Genomic DNA, 18,617 nt, shown 5'->3' with positions numbered 1-18,617 from the left:
CCCTTCAGGATGCCAGCACTAAGGGGCCAAAGATAGTCGAGCCCACAAAGGTGACTGAGAAGGAACAGCCAGGGGAGGGCATGGAAGACAAGAAAAGTCATGTCTTAGAAGCCAAGGGAAGAGAATGTTTCAAGAGGGGAGTAGTGGTCAAAAATGTCTAATGCTGCAGAGGAGTCAAAAGGTAAGAACTAAGCTATGTCTTTTGGATTTAAAACCAAGGAGGTAATAGTTGGTGACTTTGACAAAAAGCAGTTTCATTAAAGTGGTAGCTTCAAAATGTAGCTACCAATGTTCAGTGAATGAATTGGGGGTGAGTAAGTGGAGCTGGTAAAGGTGGGCAAACAACTCGAATTTGGTTTTGGAGAATAAAAATGAGATGAAAGGCTGGAAGAAGAGGTGAGGGTGGGGAGGTTTTCCCTCTCGTGAGGGAGACTGTAACCTTTTGGATGAGGTCAGCGGGAACGGTGGAACAGAAGGTACAGGAGATAAGGGAATAGGAGAGGGAATAAGCGGGAGGCTGCATCCCCGAGAATTGGCCGGGAATGTGGGGGTAGGGATAGAATTGGTCTTAGGTGGTCGGGCAGCAGAAAAGAATAGGATGTGTGCATATAGAATGTAGACTCAGTGGTGGTAAATTGTGGCATTGCTCATTTGATTATTTCTTTGCAGCAGAAGGAGGGAGCATCTCCTAGAAGTGAAGGAGGGAAGACTTAGAGGAATACGGAGAAGGTCTGAAGTAGCAGCTATAGAGACTAGGAAAAATACCAACTGAAGAACTGCAGTAGGATGGCTGTCTGGTATTGAAAGCCCTGGTGGGGTCTGGCACCAGGCTGCAGTGAGGGCGGGTTTTCTCCAGCAATACTCCCAGTCTGGGTTTAGATTCATCAAGTGGGCAGTCAGATCTTCCCAGGCTGGAACTCTGTCAGACTGGGATGATTAAGGGTGATGAGGCCTGCCCCTTGGGTCTAGCTCCTTCTGGAATGCCAGGTCCTTTCATATGTGTGTTTGCCCTTACTCGTCCCTTTCTCATTCACTCCCTCCCAGCCCGAATGTGTACATGCACACACACAGCTTTCCATGTCAGACTCCTGTCATCCTTCAAGGTCCAGCTCATTTGTCACTTCTGTGATGCTTTCAGCCAGAGTTACTCCTTCTGTCCTTCCACAGCCCGTAGCTCATAGCTCTGTAGTGTATCGCTCAGCACTTTACTTGTTTGCATGTTTGTCTTCCCACAGTTCATAAGCTTCTTGTTTGAAACCATTGATTAAAAATATTTAAGCCTATTAGGCTCTCCCTCCCTTGGCTCTTCATATCAACTCTGTTTTTTTCTGTCTCTGGCCAGTCTTTCTGAGTATACTTTGCTTGTCCCTTTTCTCATGGTGTTCCCTAGTTTATCCTTGGCTCTCTTTTCTTCTCGTCTGTTACATCTTCCTTGGACAAGCTCATCGGCTTTCGAGGTTTCTGCTGCTGACTCCCACCTCTGTCTCCTCCACACACCTTTCTTCCAGGCTGCTGTTCTAGAGCACATAGACGCCCCACAGGCATGACTGGGTCTCCACGAGGCAGAGATGGTGTGACACTGGCCTTCTGGCCAAGGCGTCAAAGAATATCAATTCCCGTCCTCCTCGCCTAACCATCTGTGCCCAAGAGGCCCCCACCCCCATGAGATATGCGCACAGAGGAAGCATAGCTAGGAAATGTGTATTTTCTTAGTGAGGCTATGGTCTCTTGCCCAATATGGAGGGCCAGAGAGAAGGTTTAAATTTCACTGGGGATTTAATCCTTTCCCGACTAGGCCTGAATATCTTGAACTGAAGCAGCCCTCTTTTAGGCCTATTCTGCATCTTTCCACTAATCCCAACCTTGAATCTCAGCTCTTGACAACTCCTGTGGGAGAAAAGGCCACACCTACCAGCACCAGAGGAAAAGGAGCTAAAGGGGCATGCAGAGAGAGAAAGGTCTCCTTCCGGATCTAGGGTAGAGTGGGCTTGAGTGAGCCACTCAGACTGAGCCACTGAGGAGAATGAGAGGGCAAATCCCTTTAGAAGGTGTCTCTAGACCTGTAGTGGAAGAGGAAGAAAAGAAGAAGGGATGGAGAAGGAGGAAGAAATGGGTTGGCTTGTTGCAAGCTCCTAGTGTACTTGTTAACACTTGGGACATGGAAAGAAAAGATAACTGGAGAGAGAGGTGACTGGACTGTTATCCCTATTTCTTGCCACATGGAAGAGAAAGTCCAAAAGTACAATGAGGAGAAGAATGCTGTCCAAGCTCCCTCCCATGCAGGAGCAAATTCTGCTTACTAGCATTACCTTAAGGCCAGGCCACTGTGATAGAATTGCTTCTCTGTGGGTGGGGAAGAGGAACCTTCACTTCCCTGACAGGTGTCTGATCCTCAGCATGTCCAAAACGTCTCTTCATCTTTCCCCAAAACTTGCTTCTTCTCATGTACTCCCATCTTAATTAGTGGTGCCCCAAGCCAGAAGCCTAGATATCAACCCAGATTCTTCTCTTTCATCATCATATGTAGTCAGTCATCTCTAGTTAGAATTTGTTGATTCTGATCTTACGTAGGGTGGGGACCACTGCCCTAGTCAGCTGTCTGCACCCTTCACTTAAACTCTAGGGCACCTCCAGTCAACCCAGCCACTAGTCCATCCTCCACACCCAAGCTCTTTAAATAAGCTTTACTTCCTAATTTTATAAAAGTAACACCTGCTTTTATTATAGGAAATTTGGAAACTACAGAAAAGCACAATGCAGAACATTTAGAAAATAATATCTAACCACACTTATCACTTTTGTACATTTTTTTGACTCTTTTTTTTCCTATTTTAGGGTGTTTTCTAGGGGGTAAGGGTGGGGAGAGTATTTTTGCAAAATGGGATAATGTTCTATGTATAGTTTGGTATCTGACTTTTCTCACCTGACATCTTGTGAGAATTGTATCATATTAAAGATTTTGAAGCCTCATTTTAATGGTTACATAATATTTTAAACCTCAATCAGAATTTATTTAACAATTCCCCACTTTTAGGAATCGTGTTCGTTCAAGTTTTTCACAAGGATGAGATGATCTGTAACTCTGACTATTCCCCTAATTTCCTGGAAGTGATATTACTTAGTATAATGGTATTGATTTTTTTTAAGGCTCCTAATCTTTTATATAATGACAATTTTCCAGAAATGTGAGGAATACCCTTCTTCTCATTGTGCTTCTGGCAACAGAAAGTACTATTTCTATTATCCCTTTCTTAAAACTTTTGCTAATTTGAAAAGCTGATAAATGATATATTGGAATTGTTTGTGCCACATGCCTGGCAAAGCACCTGGCACTTGCCATCATATAGAAAGCACTCAGTAAATGTTAGCTGTCATGAAGTGTCAGGCGCTGAAAAGAATGCTGTCTCACTGGCACAAAATCCAAGTGATTCTGCCCTAGATTGTGTCCAGGCTCTTGCACTGAGAATAAGTTCTGGCTGACCTGAGACTGGTCACCAATTATCTCCCAGAGCCTCATTAGAACTGACCCCCGGGATGAGCTGTGTAGTGGCGCCCGATCTCCCAGGGGTACCGGAGACCAAGAGGCCATTTTCGATCTGGAAAACTCACAGAAAGATCCCTGAAAATTGATCCAGTGGTAATCTACATTTCTTTCCAACCCGCTGATATCTGATCTGGGCAGTAGAGGAGGACTCATCATGCTTATTAGTCATTAAGATTAATATTTTGAAAGGTTAAAAGGTAAATATTACTTTGCCAGCTCTTTAGAAAAACTGAATCTAAACTAACATTTTTCTCAGCCTCATATAAACCGGATGTTCTTTCAGTTCTTTGAAGTTTCTCATACCTAACAAACATGACGGTATTGAAGTGAAACACCATTGTTCTAAGCGTAATGAACCTACCTCTGGTAAAGGCTCCTTTTCATCTTTCCTTTGAGATTCAAACTGATGTCAGGGAACACACATAAACTTTTAAAATGAAGGTTTCGCTTTAGGATGCAGAAAAAAAAATCTGAAAAGGCAGGGCTAGAAAAGCTAGCTCAGGCCAGCTGGAGGACAATTGGGAAGAAAAGTACAAGACGGAGAAGAAGAAAAAAAAAACACAAAACACTGAGGTTTTGTTGTGCTGTTAGGAAACCACCGTTTCAAAGGTGAAAGTGTCTTCTTACAGCCTCACAGCTATGCCTAACAGGAAGTGTGTGTTTGCTCTAAATCCTAATTTGGGTGTGTTCCTGTAGAAATATTGAACTCTCTCCTAAGGGAAACAGAAACTCAATCATGCAGGAAACTAGATACTGCATAAACAGTTGTAGCTCAGTGTGGCTGTAAGTAACAGTGGTGTGGAGGCAGATAAGAGAAAAAACCTGCACCTCTTTAGAGAGCAAGCAGGCAGTTCCCACTACTTCACCATGAGAAGATTGCCCCTGGACATTCAGATTTTCTATTGTGCCAGACCGGACCAAGAGCCTTTTGTGAAGGTATGTTGGAGTCCTGAGGGCTAATCATGTGCCCGTGAATCCTCCAAGCTCTGCCGCTCAGACGCTTCGAAATGCTTTCTAATTAGAAAGGATCGTGCTGATATTTCAGCCAGAGCAGGTATTTTATTCACTTTGGAGAGAGAGATGGTGTGGTTTGCCCTTTCCCTTTGGAGTCAAAACTCCATACTGATTTTTTCATTCCACAGCTCCATTTTGTACCTGTGTTAAATGTAGAGTTCCCCCAAAATATGTGCTTTATTTAATACATTTAAAATGCTGGATTTGTGATTCTTCAACAGTGTTTTCTTTAAGTAAATGCCCCTTGAGAAGACGGTAAAATTTAAGGGCCTATTTCCTTACCTGTAAATCCGGCTCAGATGACAGCATTTTGGAAACTAAGTAGTCATTGTCTGACAGCCTTCACTAAATGTAATGTAAATGTTTTTTCTCTATGATGCAAAAGTCATTAATATTTGTACTCAGGAATTTTGGTGAATTAGTTACCTTCTGTCTGTATCCTTCAATTTCAAAATAATTTAGTGATTTATCCAGACTTTCAGAGAGGCAAAAGAAAAAAGACTTTTAACCTGGTAGTTTATAAGTGTATTTATGATGAAATAATAAATGTTGTGTACAACATCATGTTTCTGTTCTCAGCTTTGAAGGAAAGATTATCTTGATGGTTTCTCAACTCTCCATAAAGAATCATACCTAATTGTAATTTAGACTAAAGCTTTGTGTCTCTTTGTATTGTTGTTGCTTTCCGTAGATGTTATCATCCGCTATTTCTGTCAGGGTTGGTTGCTACGAACAGCCTTGAGAGAAAACATTAGGATTCCTGATTAAAGGACTATCCTTATCTTCCCAATTTCCCTATTTATAGAAGACTTGCTCATAGTATGATATCTGTTAGTCCCTTAACAATTCAAATTTAGAGGCAGGCTAATGGAGAATAATTTAGGGCATTTCAAGGGTATAAGTCGCTTGTGGAGTTATACATAATTCTTACTTGATGACTGAGCAATAGTAAAACTGGAAAACTTGTGACTTTAATTTGTACATATTAAGTGCTGTAGCTGTACTGTGTTAAATTCTCCATTTGCTCTGAAATTGACACTGTGATTAGCCATTTCCCCCAAAGTGCTGGCTCAACTTACGTCCTGCTGCTAAAACCCTACCTGTTACAGGCAATTGTGTACCTGAGGTCCTTTATAGCAGGTGAAGGAAAAGCAAAAATATCGTTTTTCTTGGTTTATTTGTCTTCTCCATTTCAGATCATCACCGTTGAGGAGGCAAAACGCAGGAAGAGCACGTGTAGCTACTACGAAGATGAGGAGGAGGCAGCCCTGCCGATCCTGCAGCCCCGCAGTGCGCTTCTGGAGAACATGCACGTCGAGCAGGTGGGTTCTTCCTGGGGACTTAGGATGGGTGTCTCCCCAACCTTAGAACACACTTCCCACCCCTGACATTTGCTCTTCTCACTTGGGGTGAAGTATGAGCCGAGTTTTAAAGGAAGAACACCAGCAGCCTAACCAGGGCCCTTCTCTGCTTCTGAAAGGCAGCATCTCTGCCACCTTCTTGGGAGTGCGAGGACTTGGCCAGACACCTACATCCATTCCCCAAACCTGAACAAAAAGCCATTTCTTGTCTTCAAAACAATTTTTAAAGTGTCCTACTATAGTCCTAATGTATTTTTTTTTTTTGAATAAGAATCTGTATTAGAAGACTCCCCAGGTGATTCTTCTTTATTTTTAAATAAATTTATTTATTTATTTATTTTTGGGTGTGTTGGGTCTTCGTTTCTGTGCGAGGGCTTTCTACAGTTACGGCAAGCGGGGGCCACTCTTCATTGCGGTGCGCAGGCCTCTCACTGTCACAGCCTCTCCCATTGCGGAGCACAGGCTCCAGACGTGCAGGCTCAGTAGTCGTGGCTCACGGGCCTAGTTGCTCTGCGGCGTGTGGGATCTTCCCAGACCAGGGCTCGAACCCATGTCCCCTGCATTGGCAGGCAGATTCTTAACCACTGCACCACCAGGGAAGCCCCGTCCTAATGTATTTTAAAAGGATCCAAATTTATCCTAATGATTATCGCAAAGTTCCGATGGTTTCAATTTATTGAGCTCAGTAAAAGTCATATAGCAAGTACACTTTACTTGCTTTATGAAAACCACCTACCACTAGGAGTAATTTTCCTTTTTCTGTACTTTTTTTTTGGTTTACTTTCTATTTTCTGAACATCTCTTACTTGAGTTTTTATGAAATACTATGTGCTTGTATTTGAACTTTAGTAAGGGACCTCTTGTACTTCCCCCATCAGTCAGCTTAGAAGCCTGAATTTCGGAGACCTTAAAGAATCATCAAGTTCAAGTCCCTCAATTTACAAATGCCATCTGTGAAGGCCCAGGAAAGCTAAGCGACTTGACCAAGCAGTTACAGGGATGGAGTTCATGCTGATTCTAGAACTATGTCAAGCATTCTTGAGGACTTCAACATTTTATATAGCCTCCTTTGTGTGTATTTTTGAAGAGATATGCATTATTGATATTTATGGCAGCCAAGTTTAAGTTAAATATTAATGTAAGTGAAAGATACAAGTGTAATGAGGACAGAGTACATCTGATTACTAGCATAAAACACCCGTGTCTTCTTGTTCTCACTTTGGTGGGAATTTACAGCTGTCAGTAGCAGCCTTTGAAGGTTTAGAAAGAACAATTCGAGAAACATGAACTGCTTGGTGAAAGTCAGGTTGAAGTGTAAACAAGAGAGCATGTGTCTAATTCATACCTCTTTATCAAGCTAGGTGCTATATCTTCAAATATATAGTGGCATAGTGACCCTTCAGGATCATCCCTGAGAGGGAATGCATGCTCTGGGGAGCATCCCTGCCAAGGGATGATTTTCCCTTCTTGGTTTATAGTGGCAAATATTTGCTAGAGTATAGGAGAGCAATATGGAAGTAGTGTAATTATCGAGTTTGAGCCACAGGCATCTGTTTTGTGCTACAAGTTCATGAGTGATTTGTAGGCAGACTGTGTATTTACATCCTCATCTTTGGATTCACAGCTGGCCCGACGCCTTCCAGCAAGGGTACAGGGGTATCCATGGAGACTCGTATACAGCACATTAGAGCATGGGACCAGCTTGAAAACTCTCTACCGGAAGTCAGCATCACTAGACAGTCCTGTCCTATTGGTCATCAAAGATATGGATAATCAGGTGAGGCTTGTTCCTCTTTTTTTTTTTATTTTTTTAATTTATTATTTATTTATTATTTTTATTTTTGGCTGTGTTGGGTCTTCGTTTCTGTGTGAGGGCTTTCTCCAGTTGTGGCGAGTGGGGGCCGCTCTTCATCGCGGTGCGCGGGCCTCTCACTATCGCGGCCTCTCTTGTTGCGGAGCACAGGCTCCAGACGCTCAGGCTCAGTAGTTGTGGCTCACGGGCCCAGTTGCTCCGCGGCATGTGGGATCTTCCCAGACCAGGGCTCGAACCCGTGTCCCCTGCATTGGCAGGCAGATTCTCAACCACTGCGCCACCAGGGAAGCCCTGTTCCTCTTATAGAGGAAGATTTTTTTAATGAAGCTTTTCAAACCTACACAACAGTAGAGAGACTAATACAATGACCTCTCATCACTCAGATTCTACAGTTAGCAGGACTTTGCCACATACACTTCATTCTTTCCTTTATTGGCTTTTCTTCCCTGAAGTATTTTGAAGTAAATCCCAATTATTATGTCATTTCACCTCTACATACTTCAGAATGCATCTCTAAAAAAGAAAATGGAGCGCATCTCCAAATAGTCACATTCTAAGGAATTTTTTTCCTGTACTCATCATGGAGTAGGAAGCTATAATGATATTCTGTAACCTAAAACTGGAGAAGCTGGAAGAAAAGTCAAATCTAGATTTGGAGATAGTTGCAGAAAGAAGTTCCAGTGCCATACCAGAACTTCTTCCAGGTAGCTGAAGTAGTGCCCACCAACCTTGCCTGCATAGTTGCTGAGATGGAGAGCCAGTTAAGGCCATGGTGTGTTGTACCTGAAGGGCCCAGTTGTTATGAAACAGGAGAAAATGCTCTGGACCATTGCTTAGTGCACTTTCACCCACGTTGCTGTCGGTCTTGGAGGCACTGGTGAAATCTAGATATTACCCCCATCTCCCCTAGGCTAATAATTCTTCCCTCGGTTAGCCTGGAGTATGAGTGGAATCTGTCCAGGTTTCTTTCATGTACCATCCAGGCAGACTTCTGCTTCACAAAAGGAAAGCATCTTTCAAGTCTGCTCTTTATTCATTTCAACTTGGTCTCTATTATAGCAAGAAGAAATTTCTTTACACTTTTAAGATGTAGGTGTCATTATTTTCTCTTCCTGGCATTTGGAAGCAGGGTTTACTTGACAACCATTTATTTATTCATCCATTCAGAAAATGTATAATGAGTGTCTGTTAGATGTGGGGCACTATTAAGCATTGGGGGGCTTGCTGAGAAGCCATATAATTGGGATCATTTTAGGGGAAATAGATTTTTGCTGTCATAATTTGTCTTGGGAAAAATTAGCAGAGAGAAGGGGGGTACTAAAGGCACTGTCTTTCTCAACTGTGATCTTTCCTGTAAGTAGGTTAAGAGTTGTGAGGAATAGTTTAGTTATTATCATTGTTAACTACTGTTATTTACTGATTGAGAACACTTTATTTAATCATAGTCCAAGCTGAATAGTAGGGAGAGTCAAGTTAAAAATTTAAATAATAATAACAAAGGTTTAAAATGGAATTACTTAGGGATTTAGTGAAATGTTTGCAAAGTTAGGTGCTACTTTTTAGATGAGATAGGGCTAGATGGTTTTAGACCACACACACGTACCTGCACCATAAGTATAGATTAGTTCTATTAATTTACCAAAAGATGACTTGTTGGGGAATGTGTTGGCCTCACAGAGCAGGTTTTGATGATGCACAGTATTACTCAGCTTCCTATCAGCAGATATGTAAAGGAGGCCTGCCTATACCTGAAGATTACACTGTTTGTCTAGAGGTATAATCTTACTGGATCTGGTGCCCTGGAGGCATCTGTGTTATTTGAAGGCACCTGGACACCAACTCTGCTTTCCCCACCCCATCTACCCCTAAGGCAAGGATGCTGCTTTGCTGTGTTTGGGAACATGATAGAACAACACCTGTAAATTTATCTGGAAATGAATTATATAAAATTCTAATATAAAAGCATTACACATGCAGAATGGCAGGCATGAGGAGTTCTACAGAATCAATCCCCAGTGAAACAACCATTACTGGTGGGAATTATAAAAACAACAATCACTTAAAGTCTCTGGAAATTGCCCTAAGGGCATACAGCAAGTGAAGAACCATTTATTTAAGAAAATCTAATGAAGCCCAGTAATAATAGTGAGATTCTGTGGCATTTGGAGGCACAGCCTGCTCCCTCCCCCAACCCCTGTTCAGACAGAAGCTTCCTTCTGGGCACGTGTGGACAAGATGAGGATCCCTCAGCCGCCAGCTCCCAGGCAAAGACTATGATATGCCTCCTCTAGGGGCAGGTCCCCAGCACGTCTTATCCCCTACCCAAGATCTCTGTTTCAGAGGCTAAATTTCAGGGCTCTCTTCCTATGACCAGCCCCTTCTCAGAGGACAGTTGCTCTACCTTCTGCGTGGCAGGCCGAGAATACAGGGGTCTCTACTGCCCTTGCTCCAGCACATAGGGCAGAAGTTCCATGTCAGATGAGCAGAGCCAAGACCAGTGGCTACTGCCCCTGCCCAGCACCCTGCTCATAAAACAGGATTGTACCTTTGAGAAAAGCAGGTCACTGTCCAGCCCCCAGCTCCAGGGGAAGAGGCGGACCATAAAACATATAGCTCAGAAGCTCTCCCCAAAGGAACTGACGTTATTTAGAAGAACATGGGGAAGGTCAAGCCAAGGGGCACTCTAGAGAACAATGAAAATTTTGGTGGTAAACAGCTAAGAGGAGGCTGATAGTTCCATGAAGGCAGCAAACTAAGCTGTAGACCATCTAGTTTACCAGAGAGAACCGGGGAAAGAGACAGCTAAGGAGAGCCTTCCTGGAGTCAGGATAAACTTCATAGACTGGCCACAGAAACTACCCCTGCAAAGGGGCCCAAATTTAATTGAATGAGACCGTGGAGTAATTTATACCACAAAGCATTGTGGAAAATAATAGAACGATCATCAGGTAATAGAGTCCGATCTATATTAACTTAATTCCAGTGAGATATAGAAATGTTACTCCTATATTGCTCTATTACATCTTTCCACTTTTTGTGGTAATTTTGTTATATTACGTTGATATATATTACAAACTCAACAATAAATTGTTACGTAGTTGTTTGTATAATTTTTATCTACTAAGAAAGCTGAGAGAAGAAAGGAGAGCAATTATACATTTATAGGTTTTGTCATATTAACCTTCCTTTTACCACTTTGGGCTATCTTCATTCATTCCCATGGATTCCTTTGTTCTGTTACTGTCAAACATGTTAAAATTTTCGATGGTATAGACCCAACAATACCATTATTCTACAATTTCTTCCTAAGTTAATAGAAAGAAATAAAATGGACATTTTCTTACATAACCATAATGCTATATACCTAAAAAATTAACAGTAATTTCTTAGTATCATCATATCTCCAGTGCTTAAACAGATTTCCATGATTGCTAAGAAAATTTGTTACTGTTTTTTCCTTGTTCTTAACAGCTCTAGGGACAGGTTTTGGTATGAAGAACATGGGTTAGAAAGAGTGTCTAGACTTCTACTCTACCTAATTTTTAGTATTTCAAGGAGCTAGGAACTGAGTGTACTTGGTAAAGAAGAGATTCCATGATGATGATAATCCAATTTAAATTAGTTTGAAAACTTATAAGGCATTTTTCAGGTAGACTCCATTTAAAGCATTGTTTCTTGGGACTTCCCTGGTGGCGCAGTGGTTAAGACTCCATGCTCCCAATGCCAGGGGCCCGGGTTCGATCCCTGGTCAGGGAACTAAATCCCACATGCATGCCGCAACTAAGAGTTCGCATGCCAAAACTAAGGAGCCAGCGAGCTGCAACTAAGGAGCCCACATGCCGCAACTAAGACCTGGCACAAACAAATAAATAAATAAATGTTAAAAAAAAAAACGCATTGTTTCTCAAGTGGGATTTGGAGAAGATATATCAGAATCACCTAGGGACATTTCCAGAATATATATTCTTGCCAGTCCTCACTCCTGCACACACTGGTCAGGATCTGAGCAGAGAACAGGAAGCTGAAGCAGTGGACACGCGTGTTCTGAAAACACTCCTCCTTCCAACCCCAATAAGAAATAATAGAAAAATCATTGATTCAGATACATCTAAACCACCTTTAAAGCCCACAGTATTATGGAATTGTTACTTTTTTCTTAAAAGCCATTTTGAACTAAGATATATTGGATCAGTCATGTTAAGCATGCAGTTTTAATAAGTATGTTGAAAACTCATTTTTACGAATCAAAGGAAAGAAAAAATTATTTTCTCCAGGGAAATCTCTGGCCACCATTTTACTTATAAAACACATCAGAGATAGGCCTTCATTCTCTCAACCACTCATTTCTGTGTGCAAGATGCATCTTGTTATTTAATGTTTCCAGTATGTCCTCTGTATTCACTAAAAGAAATTTGTCTCTATAGTGGACTTCGGAAGTCTTTTAAAACTGGAGCAATTGTTGGCCTTTGACAGATAAGTTCTCTAAGCCACTTGGGTTCTAATGAGAACTGGGGACATTTTATTTGTTTGATGGTGGTCTTTTTTATTCAGGAACTCTGATTTAGTAATGATCTTTGCTGAAAGAGATATAATGAGATCTCAGAATAGGATTGTGCTAAAATATTTCAGAAAGTCTTTTTTTGGGGAGGTTTCTGGTTGAAAGTAGATAAGGTTTCTGTTTTCTTTTGACAGGTTTTTGGAGCATACGCAACTCATCCTTTCAAGTTCAGTGATCACTATTATGGCACAGGCGAAACTTTTCTCTACACGTTTAGCCCTAACTTCAAGGTACCTAGATGAAAGAAATACCCAACTTCCTGGTGTCACAATGTCAGGAGCGTCGGTGGGGTTGGAGGTGGGGGGCTGTGGTTGGAGCAGCAGCTGTCCCATCCTGTAACCTCCTCTGGCCTCACTCTAGCCTGGCCAGCACTTCATGACTGCAGCACAGAAACTGCTTAGATTCCCTCCCCAGGCCTTGGGAACTGCTCTTTTGCATGGTCTAAGGTCAGGGAGGGGTTGCAAGTCAGAGCCAACATGTGCCTGAGAGGTCTTTCCTACCTCATAACCCCTCTGGAGATCTCATCCTGGTGTGGGAGAGGTCTGGCAGTCAGCTTCCTCAGCCAATGGGTAGTGCCCTTGCACACACACAGGTACTATGCTGATACTCCCTCTTTGCGAATTCTCCAGATTGAAATATCTGTTCTCTGTCTTGTGTTTCTGCCCTAAGGTCTTTAAGTGGAGTGGAGAAAACTCATACTTTATCAATGGAGACATAAGTTCTTTGGAACTTGGTGGTGGAGGGTAAGGTTGTTGTTATTATTAATTACCACCTGACCTGAGTGAGTCTGTTTTGACCCAGGTAACTGAAACTTTGGTGTCAGGGGATTTTAGCTAGCCCATGTGCTTCGATTATTTAGGACAGTGTGGTCTAACACATGACACTAAGAATTGAAGATAAAATGACCTACTTATGTCTCTCAATGAGGGACTACTGCCACCCATCTTTTAGGAAAGATGGGTCATTTAAATGAAATAAAGGAAACGTACCTTTTGTTTTACAAGCAGTTTAGGGTTTTGTCTGTCTATAGCATAAAAGAAAGAAGTTGGGGCAAGGGAGGACAGAAAGTGTGCACATAAAATTGAAATGTTTTCACCATTTTGTTTTATTAACCTTTTCAGGGGACGATTTGGTTTATGGCTAGATGCTGATTTATACCATGGACGAAGCAACTCCTGCAGCACTTTTAATAATGATATTCTTTCCAAAAAGGAAGACTTCATAGTTCAAGATATCGAGGTATGGACATTTGAGTGAAATTCAGACTGCCTTAAAATACAACATTAAAAAGACTGGGTTCAATCAGGCCTGCGAAAGCTGGCTGGAAGACCAAGCCCCAGCCCAGACTGCCTCATCCCATCATAGTGCTTTCTTTCTGCCATCATCTCAGCGTGTGATCACATTGCAGAGAGATTCTGAAAGGTACATGTGGAAGGCAGACGATGAAGAAAGAAATCTGAAGTCCAGATTGTTGAAAGACTTTATACTCTCACTTCCTTCAGATCCATACAGTGAGGAATCAGAATATTTACAGATGTGAGTTGAATGCAATTTTTATTTTTGGTAACTGTGAAAAAGAAAATACTGTGGAAATATATACATTCCTTGTATATTTATCAATATAATTTTCATTACCAAAATGTACAGCATACTATTGTTTGCCATGGAAAAGTTTAGTCTCATTTAGAAAAATTCAAAGTGCGCAGCACTTAAAGGGAATATATGATTTTTAAAAACTGTTTTATTTATTATTTCTAGTATATTGTCTGAAATGTGTTGGCAGTTTTTTTCTTTTAATATGTCAAATCTTGAAATAAAGAAATGTACACATTTTGTGCTATGTTTTGGCAACAAACCCATTTGATTTATATAGTTTTATATTAAATTTTTTTTGCCCTGATTGTTTAGGGTGATATGTATATGTATGTGCTGCTTAATGTCCAAATATATATATGTATACACACATATATATACGCACATAATCCTGAATTTTTTAAAACTCAATACCAATGTTTATTGATTTGACTGTTGTAGGCCAGCTTTCCATTTAGTCATTCAAAAGGTACATTTTTAGTTATTTACTCAGAACATAATTGTGTAAAGAAGAATAAGCTATTTCTCTCAGTCATAAGTTGATATTTACAGAAATGTATACCTTTATGATCCTAGATTTAGAACAAACCCTGCTTTTGAAAAGAAAATGTTTTGCTTCTTATAAAATCACGTGTTAATAACAAAAATTGTATTTTTATTGGATTTTTTTGCATAATTTTCCCCAAGTTTTTGCATTAATGAACAGGCCTCTGTTTGAAATGAGACTGTTTTAATTTCTGTATATTTTATATCAAATGAAAAAAATGTCAAATTATCCCAATTGTCTTGATTTCTAGACTCTTTTGAGAAAAATCAATGCAAAGAAATGCATTCATACCAAAATTGGAATAAAAACTTGTTTTTAATATCAACTCACTTTCACATCATAAAACACTTTTATTAAAGTTAATAATAAAGACTTGTTAAATTTTAACAAATATTATTGACTGTCAGACTTTTATGAAAGCCAAAGACTGCTAATGGAAAAAAATGTTAAATAATAGCCAAAGCTGAGAAAGTGGTCTGTCATAAGTTACATACCCCGTGATCTTTGAAGGAAAAATTAATAAAAAGTAGTGTTTATTTACCTGCATTTTAAAGAAGTAAACAGTTCTTAGAATGTTGGCCTTAAGCTGGCAGAATATTTCCTTTAGCTTATTCTCTTATTTTAGACTATTTATAAAAGAGAACAAACGAATTGCCAAGTGGCCTCCTGTCAGATCAACAGTTACTTTACTCCACCCACATTCCATGCAAGTTTAAATGAACGCTATAAAATCTTAAGTCTATAGCCTGGGTGTACTTTCACCCAAGTTCTCCTATTGAGAACTCTTGATTAACAACTTATTGGCAGTTTAACCTTAATCTGCTTGTTAAATGATGTGTTGGTATGAGATACCAGGAATGTCTCATGATGATCACGTTTACCATTTATGCCATTTGCAACCATATGCTATTAACAAAATGGTCATTTTGCATATAGTTCACTCCTACCTAGTTTAGTCCATGATATTATACTTGTGAGAGCATATCCAGATGCTGTGTTCTCTATTTAAAACAGTATTGTCCAATCAGAAATGTGTGGCCCTTTATTTATGGATATTGAATATATGTAATGCAGTGCTAGACCAATATTTTCAATAAAGGAATTTATGCATTCAGTGTGACTTCCTTTCCTGAGGATTCATTCAACAAGTATTTATTGCATGCTAGAGCTTTTACTTGCATGAGAGAATTGATGAAATATCCAAGACTAAATAAATAAGGTCCAGTGCTCGTGTTTTTATTGCTGCCTTGGAAATTCCCTCTTTGTTCCTGGTAGCCACTCTCCTATTCTTTCATCAGTTCATGAAAACTGCTCCTGTTACAGTTACTAGAGAAAACTCTTGGCTCTGTCTAGCAGTTTCTCTGTTCTTAATCCTAGCTGTTCTTTGAATAGTGACTTTCTTTTTAACATCTCTCTCTTGACCTACTTCCTAACTTCCATGAGAGACACCTTACCTTACCCTCTGATTTTCTTTGACATCCTGTCTCCTAGCCCCTAAAGATGAAGACCTCAAACAGTGTTCATTCCTTGCCAATTCCTCAGTTCATGAGTCTACATCAAGAGATGTGGACGGGAGGGGGCAACCAAATGTCTCACCAGACTCTGTTGAAAATGATTTAGATACAACCCCATGCTACAAGCCACCAGGAACACCCTGAACTAGTGTGAGAAGTATTATTGGCCTTCATTTGATTTCCCTTTCCTTAAATCCTTTTGAAGTTTTAGAGGCATATGAAACAGGACTAATAAAAGAAGTACTTGCCTTTTGAGGAAGGCAATAAGAATCTCTTAAACCAGAAAGGGAAGCTGAGATTCATGTTCTTCTTAGGATGCCTAACCTATTTTTACCAATATAATCAGATAAAGGTACGGAGGTCAGAAACCAAAGGAAGTTCCAGAAACTAAACAGCTGTACTGGCCCTTTGTGCAAGTATTAAAGGTACCTTTGACTACTTCCTTCTGCCCAATCAGGTCACACACTCCTCATTCAGGGTAAGTCCTAACCTCAGAGCATCGCATCCTCCTACCTCCTTGCCTATGACCATTATCCATAGTGATCTGCCAACAAAAGGTATCTTAACTGAAAAAATGACTTTACAATTCACACCAAAATCTAAAATCCTACTGCCTCCACCCTTCTACTTCAGATCTCTAGTGGTTCAGAATAAAAACCAGACAGAGACTCCATGGTATGGTCAAGCAAGCATCCAAATGGTGTTTTTTGATAGAATATCTTTGGAGACCTATTTATTTTCTAGATCAGTGCTGCTCAACAGAACATTCTACTCTGATAGAACTGTTCCATGAATGTGCGTTGTCCTTTACGGTCGCCACTAGCTTACCATACTGGTGTTGAACACTTGAAAAGTGACTTGGATGACTGGGGAGCTGAATTTTTTATTTTATTCACTTTTAACCTTATTAATTTTATTTAATCTTAAAGTTTTAAGTTTAGCCACATGTGGCCAGTGGCTGCCATGTTGAACAGCACAACTTGAGATCAAGATTTGGCACAGCCAAATCGTTATGTCATCAGCAATGAACTCAGACTGTTACTCCCTCACCACAGAGAACCTTTAGTTCTCAGTACTTTGATTTGTCCCTGCCATTACGGATCCTTACAAAACGTGGTACCACCTAAAGTAACATTGTATCTCACTGCTTAGGTCGTCAACTAATAAAGTGACCAGAGGGTTCAGTTCCCTGATCACACTGAAAACTTAGATCTCTATAGGATTACTGATCCTCGTCTTCAATGAAAAATAATGAAAAACCTCTCCCAGTGCCCAGGCCTTGTCTCAAATAAACATTTCCTGCCTTGGCCATCAGTATGTGTTTTGTTGCCATACTGGACATTCTACTGCCATGGCAGTCCTATAGGAGCCATACCCCTCACCAGGCACCCATCACAATCACAATGAGCCACAGGAAGGAAAAACAATTCATTCCTTACACAGAATTGTGCAACCAGTTTCAGAATCATCAAGGAATAATGAACTGCCCAAAATGCCTCAAACAGTTCTAGTCAGTGACCAATCTTCCTTATTAAGCTTGCCAGCTGGGATGCCCAATGGCCACATGCACACCCAGAGAACCTGACTGCCTGTGGAGAAAGTTTTCAATATCAGCCTGTTAGAATGAAGGGCAATCAAAAGGCATAAGAAAAGAGACGATTAGATAATCTTGGTGTCCTATTTCCCTATCAACAAAAGCCCGTCATTTCATCAACCACTCCACTTCTAGGGTTACAAAAAGTAACCTTGATCTAGCTTAATATAACTCTGAGGTTACACTGAGGAATATGCTAAACAAGAAACACCTACAAGAAACATTCACATTCAACAAACTTGGATGATAAGGCATGTCTTCTCATGTCTCTGCAGCTAAAAAATCCTCCTTACCCTGACATATTTTGAAAACATGGGAATTCAGCCAATCAATTCAGCCTTTAATCCCCACAGCAGTCCATGGTTTAACCACAATCTCTACAGGCTGGTGGATCAGCCACATTTTACCTAACAGCTGACTGAGATCAGCCCTTTCATCTTTGAAGATTCCAATTAACAGTAAGAATATTTCTACAAAGATACGCTGTGTTGAGGTACTGTGTTGACCTTGAGAGCTGTTAAAAGGCCCCATTATTACTCCATACCCAGCAAGGCCTAGTCTTGTTCTCTTACAGCATTTGTTTCCCTCTTAGATTCTCCAAAGGGTCAGAAAAGTGGGTAGGTTTGACCTGGGGTGTCCCAAGGAGAGGTGGGGGGTATATGACATATGTCCCTCTCAGCAGATCACACAACCAGATCACCCAGGTAGAACTCAAAGCTTCTAAAGACTTCGAAAGGCAACAAAACATGGATTAAGGCATGGATTCTCTAGAGCCAGACAGTCTGGGTTTGAATCTCAGCTCTAGAGCTTACTAGCTATGTGACCTTGGTTAAGTAGTTTAACCTCTATGTGCCTCATTTTCCTGATCTCCATTATGGGGATAATAATAACCACCCCATGATTGTATCATGATTAGAGCACTTAAAATAGTGTCTGACGTAAAGTAGGCACTGCTAAGGGTTAGATAAATAAATTAGTGAAGAAATACTTCCCTTGAATGGAGGAATCAACTAATGATGTGAGAGTTGCAAAGGAAAGTTCATCTTCTAAGATAGCAACTTAGTTATGAAAACTACTTT

At 40.6% G+C, this 18,617-nt stretch overlaps 1 protein-coding gene across 12 annotated transcripts in view; it reads left to right on the top strand.

The window, feature by feature from the left end:
• The window catches only part of NCOA7 (nuclear receptor coactivator 7), a 154,366-nt gene extending 138,822 nt beyond the window's left edge, over positions 1 to 15,544 (top strand). For 7 of the 12 annotated variants that reach the window (XM_082406126.1, XM_082406129.1, XM_082406127.1 and 4 more), the window contains 5 exons: positions 5,755 to 5,880; positions 7,544 to 7,696; positions 12,425 to 12,520; positions 12,960 to 13,033; positions 13,412 to 15,544. In XM_082406126.1, coding sequence (XP_082262252.1) covers positions 5,755 to 5,880; positions 7,544 to 7,696; positions 12,425 to 12,520; positions 12,960 to 13,033; positions 13,412 to 13,547 — 585 coding nt within the window. In that variant the 3' untranslated portion in view covers positions 13,548 to 15,544. Of the gene's footprint in view, positions 1 to 669; positions 3,908 to 4,281; positions 4,481 to 5,754; positions 5,881 to 5,973; positions 6,261 to 7,543; positions 7,697 to 12,424; positions 12,521 to 12,959; positions 13,034 to 13,411 lie in introns of those variants that run through there. The other 5 variants (XM_082406125.1, XM_082406132.1, XM_082406133.1 and 2 more) reach the window with 5 other exon arrangements.
• The last annotated feature ends 3,073 nt before the right edge of the window (positions 15,545 to 18,617 follow it).

This window comes from Balaenoptera borealis (assembly GCF_965194805.1).
Source record: "Balaenoptera borealis genome assembly, chromosome: 9".
Classification (NCBI taxonomy): Eukaryota; Metazoa; Chordata; class Mammalia; order Artiodactyla; family Balaenopteridae; genus Balaenoptera; species Balaenoptera borealis.
The sequence above is the reverse complement of the archived record's forward strand: the minus strand, read 5'-3'. Positions and strand labels throughout refer to the sequence as shown.